Genomic DNA, 12,618 nt, shown 5'->3' with positions numbered 1-12,618 from the left:
CTCTCTGCTGAAGCCCTCGCGTGGCGAGCAGACCTCGACATTGGCATTTCGCTCCTGAACGCATTACACAAATACTAGAATGACAAGGAAGGGAAATGTTGCAATAATAATGTAGTGGTCGTGCCGGGTCTGAGAAATTCTGCGTTGAGGGGTAGGGGATGCTGTTCAATGTTATTTCATATACAAGACCGAGATACTACACTATATATTTATACTCTTTGGGTCTTTCAGTAAAGTAACGTAGATAGAAAAAAAAGTATTTCTTTACATTTCGGACAGAATTGCTGTGATAATAGCACCGTTCGACGCATCATGCAATTTCTAAAGTGTAAACATTTCCAGCCAAAGAAACAACTCATTGGCTTTTAATTAAAGTTGTACCGTGTTTCATTGTGCTAATACAATAACTCCTGTACCAGTAAGTTTTGCGGGCTGGGCCTGAAAACCCCAACAAAACCATATTGGTTTAACACGTGAGCTTTCGCGACCAACATTATCCATAATAGAGGTTTGTTGGGTGAGATCGTGTAAATATAAATGTGTCGTTAAACCCGCCACCACACCGACACAGCCAATTAGTAAGGTTTGTCATGTAAAGAAGACATGTCAATTAGCTACTAGTTCAGCACACCGGTTGTGTTGGCGAGTAAACCCACAACATTATTACCGAGTGTTTGTCAGCCTGTGTAAACAAGCTTTAATTAGCTGTTTCCATAGACCATTGGTGTCAAGCATCTTGAATGAAATAGGGTGCAATCGAGCTTGAGAGAGCTACTACGTTTGATAATTGTATGCAGTTGTGATTTGTAGTTTGACACTGGGTCCCCTTCATGTGAAGATATTGCACACCTATGGAAACCATTTCACCCAGAAAGACAGCCTGTACCTAGTGAAAAGACAGTTCGGCGACATTTCTGTGGGGAAAGGGGGGAGCTGCTAAATCTGCAAATGGTGGTGATGTAACCATTTTCCCACCAAATGTCAGTAGAAACTGCCTTTCCACCAACACATAAATTAATCCCTGATCATTACTCATTAGCGTGGAAGAATAGAACAAAATACCCTCTGTTTGGGGGGATTTCTAGAGCTCACTCTCATGGAGAACCTTCGACCGCTAGTGGTGTGAGCAAACAGTAACAGGTCTGTACCTTCACCTTTGCTCATCGACAAAATGGTGATCTGCCATGAATTGATTTTGATCGTGAACAATTTGTTTATTTAAAAAACAAACTTTATTTTGACAAAATTTTACAGCATTGTTGGCAGTAACTGGTCTTTATATTAACAGCAAGTTTGCATCTATATGTCCACTTTAATGGTACCTTTGATGATTACTTACAATACTTATGGAAACAGAAAAAATATTAAAAATTGAACATGCATTTTTAAAGCAGCGTATTTGCCAGTTCAACAGCTTTCTATGACACGTGAAGTTTTATAATACAATACATGTAACAGTGGTATACATGTACAGCAACGTACACCTCTGTAACTATAATCGATAACAGCACAGACCTGTGTTGTTGAACTGGATACTATGAGAATCTAGCGTACACATGACCAAAAAAAATTACACGCATCTGTGTGTAAGATCGATTATGCCAAAAAGTGGCTTTCATTTGTACAATAGGCATGTGAACAAGAATCCCATTTTTACCATTGTTTTAAACAATTCCATTATTATACAAGACTGCACAAAAGGCAACCCATAGTATTTATAATGTTGTGTGTGTACACCGTATCATGTTTCTGACTGATATTTGTTGAGGCCTTTGGTCTCGTTTTGTGATGTCGATGTGCTATTAAATTCCCACTGCCACCATCACAGCTACAATGATACTTTCCAAGACATCAAGAGAAAACTTATTTTAAAGTTGGAAAAGTGCTGGCTGGCAATCTGTAAGTGCCTCTAAATTGTTGGCCTCATGAAAGAGAGAGAGAGAAAACGAAATAAAGCAGACGTGAACTTAATTTAACGACAAGTAAAAGTTAAAGTGACTTATTTCTCAACTTTCACGAATGCAGTATAATTCAGCCGTCACCTATGTTCAAGAAAGATTGTTTATTTCAACTATGATGCTTGCCTGACTTTTCGCTCAAAGCTGAAATGAACAGCCAATTCAAAGGTTTACAATTGAAGTGTTGAACTTAAATAGCCTGGGTGGCATTTTCAGTCACGATTAGCCAATGTATTAAAAACTCTCCATGCTCCTTGATTAAGTAGTGTTATATTCATATAAAAATAAACCAACATTTCCTCTCAAAGATTGTCATGGTATTTTAAATGAAAAGTTATATTCATATATAAATGCTAACACAATTTACACTACTCTATGAAAAATATAGCAGGCTGTTTTTTTTGGTTTAGATAAGCCTTTACTGGGTAATAATAAAAGAAGAAAAAAATCCCTAGATTTCCAATTTGTTTAAACTTGGGTCTCTGATTAAACCTGTGATGGTTCAAAACATATCACTCCGGTCAGTTTTACATCATACAAACAAATATTGATTTATTTGTGTGGATATCACGTACACGAGTTTGCATAAAATTAAGTTTACTTATTAATTTGCCGATAAGGTATTTTCGACTGAAAATTCGTCAGCAAATATCCAAAAATGTAGGTGGCCATATCTCTGCAATTTTTCACACAGTTGGCGAATTTACCACCGAATATTGGTGGAAAATTACTTATCGCCACACCATGAATAAGGTCCGATATCTTCAGTATAATGCCAATTAAAACAAAGCCCCACTCATAATGGTTAATTAGAGCGTTTTTCTTGTGTCAGTACCAATTCTACATTTCAAAATACTATCTCAAACACTGCAAAAGATTCATATGATAACACATCACTGTTAATTTCTAATCCGGTGTAAGTTTAGGTATTTACAGTCTACATGTTTTCATGCCTATGACAAGGCACCATTATTGAGCATTGTGGGACAGTGTTTGTAAGGCATTAACATACTTATATAGATACAAAAAAATCGTATCACATCGTAGCACAACACGCTAAAATAACAAGAACAAAAATACTGTTAACGTCACAGAAAAAATAAATTTTGTGCCAAAAATGTCGGTGTTTCTTTCATTTTAACATATAGCGGTCTGGAAGGATATCTGGTGATGCATTTGAATGAAAGTGTAGCGGTTCAAATTATTTTATTGAAGAAAATAATATAATAAAACAGCCATATTATATTATTATGAATATTGCTAAAATCTCATAATTGTAATTTTGTAGTGGAACTAACATATTCTCCGGATTATAAGACACACTCACTTGAAAGTAAAATGCACCCAGGCTTTGTGCTCGGTGTTAATAAAGTTTTAAAAACAAATCTGGTCCTGTACACACATACAAACACACACGCATACACCTACAGGATTATCTGATTCACTTGCAACTTTTGGTAAAAAAAATACAGGGGAAAAATATGCGCCTTATAATTGGGAGAGTATCAGACATGCCAATGTATGACGACGGAAAATGTTGCAACACACCATTTTAAAATAACCACTTAAACATATCTCGAGACTTATTCCATTACAAAAAAAATGGTCTTGTGTTTCTGCTCTGCACCAGCATATATACAGTAATGTATAAGATTTAGATTGAAAGCTTTCGTGACTGCAGGGATTCATATTCTTCGATGTGACTTTACCGAAAGAACCAATAATATAATGTCTAAGATGTAAAAAGGAAGAATGCTGTATGTGCTACATATTCCAGATTTACATATATAGAGAGAGTTTTTTTTATCTTTACTGAGGAAATCCTGGCTAATCTTCAAGTCTGTTTTAAAGAAAAAACTGCTTAGGCCATTGGACCTTCGAGTCGTTTTGCAAGTGAAAGGAAATTGGAGTGGACAGAACATAAATTCGTGCATCTAACGAGAGCAGTTTAACTTCACAGAAACAGCTCCGAACTCTACTTTCTGCATGATCCCGTCTCATTTCACAAGAAGTGGGTCATTCATGAATGTAATCGCTGTTGCTGTTATCCACTTTTGTAATCCAGAAACACAACCTACATATTTCCGTATTAAAGCTACGTGTAGCGCCCCACCAAAGCCAACTCCAAATTGTGTGTTTGTTTTGGTATATTTGTTTTATCCAGATTTTAGTTTTTATAGATTTGCACGTTTCAGCTAATTCAGTTATATATGAACTTATAATTAATTATATTACAATGATGTGCCTATCCATTGTGTTATTTGAAATGGTTGTAAAAAAAAAACATTGTTTTAAAGCAAATTGTAAAGCACACTATTTGAGTGACTGTGTTATCAGTGTTTAAATAGGAGAAATATACCGTTAATCAAGAACAGAGTGTTTTAAAAAAGACAGCTGTCAAAATGTGTACGTCCCGTTTGACGTTGCTTGACAAATGTTTAGAAACCAATAAATATCGAGTTTTTATTTTACGATTAAAATTTTTTTTAGCTAATAAGAGTAACAAATGACCATTAAACCATGGATATGCACACAAGCATGGCCTCGTAAATTGCATACACTAGCTCTAATTATTTACCAAAGCCTTGCACTTTTAATTAGACAGTATGTCTCCTTTATATATCTCTATCTCCACGTAAAAAAAATGCAAGTTTTCTTTTTTTACACAACCAATCAGCCTCACGGCCTTCTGGGAGTACATAATTCCAGCAGCATTGATTCAGTAACATTGATTCAGTGCTGCTAAAATTATGCACTACCAGGAAGCCCGTGGGGCCGACGGACTGTGCAGAAAAATTACGTGAAATCTTCTATAGAGAGACGGATATGTAGGGAAACATATTGTCCACTCATCCATTTCACTACTGACATTCTCCACAACAATTCTAATAATAATAATTGTGTATTTGCATTTATAAAAGACTGTTTTCTCCAAAGTATACAAACATTTACAGACACCATTAGATTGCCAGCTAACAGGTACAGTATGCAATAGAAAGAAAATTATGCTGGGACAGTCGTAGACCAGTGCTACGGAAATCATATATATATATACACATATATATATATTTATAGGTTGTTTCTTCAATCAGTAGCACTGCCGTATTGTTCATTCTCTTCTCTGTGCAAAATCTGTCACTGTTTTTACTTCTCCCATTATTTCTGCGTTGGATATAAATGACGTGATCGCCTCATTTTCGCCGACCAGTCCACTGCAGCTGTGGTGCCGGAGGATTTCGCAAGGGCTGGACGTCGTGAAGGTGGCAAATGTCACCTTTTTCCTCTGCGACGTGGGCGACGTGGACAGATCGAACTTGCGGTGCGACTCTTCTGACTGCGGAGGCGCTTCGAGCGCGTGCCTGTGTCGATGCGTTTGGATGTAAATCTTTGGGCTGCTGCCACTCCCGAAGCCTCCGTCGTCGACGATGTGATTGACGGTGGCAGGATACGGCTCCTTGGCGTCTAAGGCCCTTGCACTAATTGTGCTGCTTGAATTTTTGAGGGAGACCCATTCGTGAGAATGGGCCATCTCCTCCTGCTGTCCCCTCCGCGTGTGCCTTTTCCTGTACTGTACTGCGTAGAACAAGCAGTTCACCAGGAACATCAGTATGGCCAGGCAGAATACACTCAACAAAGTGTACATTCCTATTTGCAGGTCAGATAGGCGACGGGGCTTTTGTGACAGCTGTTCCTCGAGGTCTTTGTTTCCCGAAGGACTTGTGTCAGGGACGTTCCGGTTGTCCGCAGGTCTCTCATTGTCTTCAGAGCCTCTTCTGTCCTGAGATCCATCGTTACCATTGTCCCACTGGCCAGGGTGTGTCCTTCCAATGTCAGTGTTGGATGAGGTGCTAGGTTGTGCGTCGTTTTCCAACGGCTGGCCTCCCAGATCGATAAAGTTGACCGGTACGAATATTGCAGATGTTATCAATGTACTTGGCTCCACGGAATTCTGGCACACGTGCGCATTTTTTAGTTCCACTTTTATTCTCCCATTACCCTCGCCTTCCGCTATTATCATTGGCATCGGTGAGTGGGGATTCACGTCAATGGACAGGATATGTTTCTGCAATGTGCTAACGACGATGTTGTAATCCTTGGGCTGGTAAAAGTGGAGAGGCGATGTGGTGCCATCACTGAATTGTATCCAAGCACGCAGCGTTCCTTTCTGCAAAGGGGTTGAAAGAAGCAGCAGTCAAAGGATCGCGTGAAAGAAATTAACACAGTTAAATTGTGTGACAGTAGTTTAAAAAAAATATTTTTGATAACTCTTATTAAATTTAAAATTACATTTTGCAGTAACATTTACGAGGTGTTAAATGTTGGCTTTTAATCATCATAACGCCCCTTTAGGATGCATCCAAAACCATAATTGTTTTTTTAATAATACAATGATATTTTAGATTCTCGGTATGGTTAAATGTAAAAAGCTCAAAATGTAAATTTTATATTTAGGTCCAGTCCATTGAGCCAAAAGCTGGTGTTTTCGATTTACACGTCTTAATATTGTAGCATGTCACCAGGTACTTGGACAACACTTAAAAAATAAGACTCTTTAGTCATTAGGTACGAACTAAAAAAACTATTTGTAACACAGAAAAACTCTTCAAAACAGATTACGTTAAGAGTTAGGATGTTTTCTTACCGAGTGTTAGATGATTTAAATTGCCAATGTGTCATTGCAGATCTCATGCACATCAATTGCTGGATAATATAATTATTGCTAGATAACACACCTTCTAAATCAACACTCACGTCTATAAAGAAAAAAACATTCTATATACAATGATATGAGGACCTTTGTCAATGCTACGCTAGATGAAGGCCTCTCCATGCCACGTCGATCATGGGGGTTGTGTAACACACTTCACCACGCCGGTCAGTGCAGGTTAGTGAAGGGAGGGGTAATAATGCCCAAAACAGTCACAGGCATCGCTCGCTACCGATCTTGGCCGTGGACGGGAATCTAACGCAGGAAACCGCGTTCCTAAAGCGGTGCAATAACCGTCATGCCCGCCGCTCGACATCATTGGATCAGCAGTGGCAGGCCTTCATGCAGCAGTGGATTGACTATGGCCATGGTTGACGATGATGATAACAGTAAACACTCGGTGCAAATCTCCTCGCAAACAACTTCATTTTAGCTGCATGAAGGGTTAAAGGTGCGCAGAGATGTTGTCCTCTCCCCCACTTCGTTGTTCTTCCCTCGCACCGCCAACTAGCACGGTCGGCTTCGTACGGCGCGAACGAAGTTCAACATACGTACGTACAGATCTGCAAAAAAATGTTTGCTCCTGCCACTGCTGGAGGAAGAGCCTCCACCGGAGTTAGATCCTGACATCACCACCCCCCCCCCCCCATTAGGTGGGTCAGGCTGCAGCACCACAACCCCACTGCGGCTCGTACCTGCTTGCTGGCCGTGAAGATGCTGAGCCCCGTGGTGCGGGCGACGATGACGCTCGGCTCGCTGCTGCTGGGCCGCAGCGACAGGGAGAGGCCCGAGAGCAGCGTCACGTGCAGCCCGCTCACGGAGACCTTCTCCTCGCTCACCGTCACCGCGCGCTCCCCCAGGATCGAGTCTGACAGCGGGGACAGCACCTGGGGGATGGGGTTTTGGAATCAATGGGGGATCGATGATTAAGAAAGGGATGTTGCACAACTCTCCTCGCATCGGATGGTTTGTAATTGGTCCGTGTAGGCCATTAGGGGTCCGTGCGGCCATTAGGAGCACGTGAGGACTAAACTGAAATGAGCACAATGGTCATTTGTACTTGGCAAGACAAGGGTTATCTCGAATGACTGGAATAAATGTGTTTAACCGAGTTAAATTAAGTGGAAGCTTGAATCACTGCTAATCGGTAGAATGGCATACAGAAATGACATCGTTTTAGATAACCGATTTGCTTTGCTATCGTATACCCTATAGTTTTGCATATGTGAGTTTTGTATTGCGTTCACAAAGCATAGAACTGTAACTTTTAATAAAAAAAAAACATAGTTCCAACTGGTTAGCAGTGGGGTAGCTGGAGGTTATGGAGAATCAGCGATGTTGACACCAACTGTGAGAATTGGCTTAACAATTCGGTATATGAACACAATAGCCTAATCATACACTTCCAGTATGATATAGTAAGTAGCAGTGTTGATTTACATAAGAAAATGCGTATAGCATTCATGCATATTTATACCAGGGCCTTCATTAAGTTTTCATAAAGCTTGTTTACAAGACTGCCCCAGTTTGCCTCTGGGAATACTATATTTTATTGGGGGTAATTTTGCCATTACAGACGCCTATTAAGGTCTCTCTTTCGGGAAATCTCATGCAATCTTTATTATCTCTATACGGATAAGCCACAAGCTTAGGATACCTGTCACACAAGGGCACACTCCGTAGAGCTCTGCTAGCCGAGCAATATCACGAGTGAAATACACACAGTGCAGCACTTTGAAATTCATGAGCAAGTGCGCTCCCTTACCCCACATGCGTCCATTGAAAACCCTTCACGATATTAACTGCGGTACAGAATCAGATGAGCTACTCATAAAGTGATGCTAGGTTATCGCAGTTGTGCCACGAGAGCTCTCCGATGTGTTCTTGGGTTGTACCGCGTGTTCCGCGGCACTGATGCCCGACGTTTCGAGCCACGTGCTGGGATCTACTTCGGGAACTGGATGTTGAAGTTGTCAGCACGCGGCCTGATACACGCACATTGGAGAGTTGTGTGCACCACAACCGCATAGTGACCCCAACGAGCTGCAGTGCAACCATCTGCGTGCGTGAGGCGTTTGGGAAAAATAACGTGGGGGGGGGGGAGGAGAAATGTGTCGCCCATTCTACGGCAAAAACATAAACGCGGCTTTAAAGCGCGCAGGAGCGTCGTGTCACGTTCGATCACCGGTTTGACCTCGGCTTCTCACTGGTACGCACACTGGTCGGTGCAGCTGTCATTCTGCGGACGCGGTATCGAGTGGGTTGTCTTGTTTTGTTTTGTTCTGGTGTGTTGTTGTTGTTGTTGCTGCTGCTGCAAACGGGTTTCTATGGTATACTCTTTGGTTTTTTCGTCACAGCAAAATTACTGTATCAAGTGATACAGTAATTTTGCTGTGACGGTGCCACCTGAAGACAGAAGCTTGTGTTGCCTCCGAAACGTCGTGATTGAATTTATTTTTATTAGATTTTTTACCTACGTGACTTTACTGGAAAAAACAAAGAGTATGGATCCTTGCAGTCACGAAAACTTCAAATCTAGAATTGGGTTTCTATGGTGTGACCGGGTCCCCATCGAAGATGAGTGTTTATTGCCCAATGGGTTTTGCCCGTGCCAGCATGAAACCTAACCTAAACCGTGGGGTCCGCCACCATGGCACCAACGGAAGGGAATGTTGTCGGGAGCGTTGGGGAATGTTGGCGTCTCACCTGCAGCATGGTAGAACCGGGCGCCGTTCCGATGAGAACGTCGCCTTCAATGATGCTGGCCACTTTCTGGTCCTTCACGATGACGTTCTCCCGGACCAGCGCCGTCACGTCGAGCGTCCAGCCGGTACCCGCGAGGTAGGCGACTCGATTGCCCTCCTCGGGGGCATCGGAGAAGAACCGCGTGTACACGCGCAGCGCCGCGTGTTGGTACTGCGGGAGGCAATTCTTGTCCGGAGGTTTCCTGCGTGGATGTTAATCAATTTGTGATCACGGGAAGTAAGCATTGAGGCAATCGAGTTGATTGAATTACTATTTCACGTTATTAAATACGTTTTCTTTAAAACAAGATTTCCAATGTGTTTGGTAAGAGTTTTTTTTTTTTTACGTGAATTTTAAAGGTTACTTTAAGAGTAAGGTTAGGAGCTCGTTAATGTATTGCTTTTAATTATTTATTGAAGTAAAATGTCAACTTTGCACGAGAGAATGTAGAGCAACATCTACATTTGTAGCACTCTGTATGAGTGTATCATTTCATACATGAGTTGGGAAAAAAATTCAACCTCACCTCTGTGTAATAAATCTTTAAAATGTACACGTTATACGTTTGTACTTGTAATGGCATCACAGTTACATGTAGCAATCATTTACGTATCAAAGGATACGCGGTTAACACATAGGCTTTCACAACCAATATCATCCATAACAGTTTTTTTTTATTATATCGTGTAAATATAAAATGTGTCGTTAAACCCGCCACCACCCGACACAGCCAACTAGTAAGGGTTGTCACGTAAACAGAACATGACCATTTCGTCACTAGTTCAGCACTAACCGGTGTGTTGGAGAGCCAAGCCACAACATTTACAATCTGAGTACGACGTTTCGCCAGTAAACACAACCGGCATCATCAGGCGGCAGCCAGATTTGTGGAGAAATCCTCCTGTTTTCGTTCCTTTAATAGAGGGGTAGATGTGATGACGTCAATTATAATAGGAGTAGCAGATAATAGGGAAACGGATATATAGGGCAACCCTATTTCCTGTATTACAGGCAACCATATGGCCTGTAAACTGTTACCCTAAATGTGTGTAATGTACAGTGTACGTTTTAGAAAAGTCATAGATATACAGTAGAGAAGCAACTGGTTCAATTAGGCCAATAAATTCTAGAGTATATGCCAATGAAGTTGGCAGTGGTGTTTACAATTTGGTTAATTGCTTCTGAGCACACACTTTTTAGGCAACCGACCACTATAAAGTATAGCCAATAGAAACGTATTTTATTCGTAAATCATTCTCAGGTAGTGAATAAATGGACACGATGACTCAGTATACTATACCATTATTTAGTATATTATTTCCAGGAAATCTATATATATAAAATCGTGCATGTCTGTCTGTCTGTGTATGTGTGTGTGGATTTCGGACCATACGCACTTTCATTGGACGGCGGTTGCCCCTGGCAACAGCTAACGACGCCTTCGCCGCTTTCATTGGACGGCGGTTGCCCCTGGCAACGAGTAGCAACTTTTCGCCGCGGGGTGGACGCCATTTTTAATAGCGCGGGGGGGGGGGGACCGGCACCCGTACCCAGCGTTCGCCGGGTGGGAAAATCAGGCAAGGCGGGAGGCTCTGCACGGTGCTAGGCCTCGACACCCAACACGCCACTCTGAGGTAAATTCATACAAATTTCACGTCCTCTACAGAGTGGCGAGGGAGGCAGAGTGGCGAGGGAGGGAGAGTGGCGAGGGAGGGACTCAGCCTCAAAACGAGTAACTGGTGTGGCGTATTAACATCGCCACTGGGGAGACAAAGGCGGCCGGGCGTGGTGGATACAAGTCCCGGGCAAAGCCGGGTCATGACTATGTGTGTATGTGTTTATGTGTATGTCTGTGTGTCTGTATGTATGTGTGTATGTATGTGTCTGTATGTGTTTGTGTGTATGTATGTGTGTGTCTGTATGTATGTGTGTATTGTGTATGTGTTTGTGTGTATGTATGTGTGTGTTTGTATGTATGTGTATGTCTGTGTGTATGCATGTGTGTGTATGTGTGTGTATGTGTATGTGTTTGTCCGGCAAAACAACCTCCTACCTCCTCGCGGTGCCGGACGGGCAACACTGTCGTGGGCAGTGCTGTGGGGGGAGGGCCAATGCCCATTGGCCTCTCCCCTCATGGCGTCTGTGACCACCACAGTGGCTAAACGGGGGCTCTGGACGGGTGTGAGGGGCTGGTAACCCCTCCACCTTCAATTCATTACCACTAAACCACGAATTAAACATAAATCTGTAACAAATAAGCTTGTGCCGGAGGCCCCGGGGGGTCAGGCTTTTATGACGTCTCCTGGCCAAACCCCATTTGGCGGAGCCAGGAGATTGAATTTTCACCCTCGGGGCTCCTCCAGAAACAACAAAAAACCATTGCGGATGGCCACGTGGAATGTTCGAACGCTCACTGCGGAGGAGAGGCTGCCACTCCTCTGTCGGGAGCTGGACCGGTACCGCCTGGATCTCTGTGGCATTCAGGAGGTCCGGTGGACCGGTTCTGGCTCCTGCCACCATGAGGGGTGGACAGTCCTCTACTCGGGGCAGGAGACTGCCAAACAACAGGGTGTGGCTCTTCTTCTGAACAAAAGAATGAAGGGGGCGTGGGAGCGTGGCGGTGAGGTGTGGGAAGCTGTAAGCCCCAGGATACTTTGGGCTCGCCTTCCCATCAACCAGAGGCGAGGAGTGGTGGTCGTGGTTACTTATGCCCCCACCGAAGACGAACATCCGTGGAGGGATGCAAGCAAAGCCGATGAGTCAGACGCTTTCTATGACCTCCTGTCACAGGTGCTGGCTAAAGTGGCCACTCGGGACAGAGTCATCTTGTTGGGTGACTTCAATGCCCGAGTTGGTCATGATGCTGACACCTGGTCTGGAGTGATTGGAAGGCATGGGCCAGATCAGCTCAATAATAACGGTAGGAGGCTGCTAGATTTTTGTGCAGCCCATGGGCTTGTAATTACCAACACGCTCTTCCGGCATCGGCGCATCCACACAACATCATGGATACATGCCGGGTCCAAGCAAGAACATCTGCTGGACTACATAGTGACGGACCAGCGGATGCGAACCCATGTCCTTGACACCAGGACCTACCGTGGAGCTGATCTGTCCTCTGACCATCGACTAGTCATCTGTAAGATGCGCCTGCCTTTCTTCCACTCCGGTGGTGGGTGTACACCCAGGATCCCATTCCAACCAAAA

At 43.0% G+C, this 12,618-nt stretch overlaps 1 protein-coding gene across 1 annotated transcript in view; it reads right to left on the bottom strand.

Annotated features, from left to right (window-relative positions):
• Positions 1–1,207: 1,207 nt before the first annotated feature.
• LOC133348425 (transmembrane protein 132C-like) overlaps positions 1,208–12,618 on the bottom strand; it is a 97,186-nt gene continuing 85,775 nt past the window's right edge. Inside the window, 3 exon segments of the mRNA XM_061561219.1 lie at positions 1,208–6,123; positions 7,362–7,553; positions 9,373–9,613. Of these exon segments, the coding sequence (XP_061417203.1) occupies positions 5,068–6,123; positions 7,362–7,553; positions 9,373–9,613 (1,489 nt within the window). The 3' untranslated portion in view covers positions 1,208–5,067.

Source organism: Lethenteron reissneri, chromosome 27 (assembly GCF_015708825.2).
Source record: "Lethenteron reissneri isolate LAM-NWPU_2019-01 chromosome 27, ASM1570882v1, whole genome shotgun sequence".
In the NCBI taxonomy this organism is placed as follows: Eukaryota; Metazoa; Chordata; class Hyperoartia; order Petromyzontiformes; family Petromyzontidae; genus Lethenteron; species Lethenteron reissneri.
This window is presented reverse-complemented; position numbering and strand designations above follow the sequence as displayed.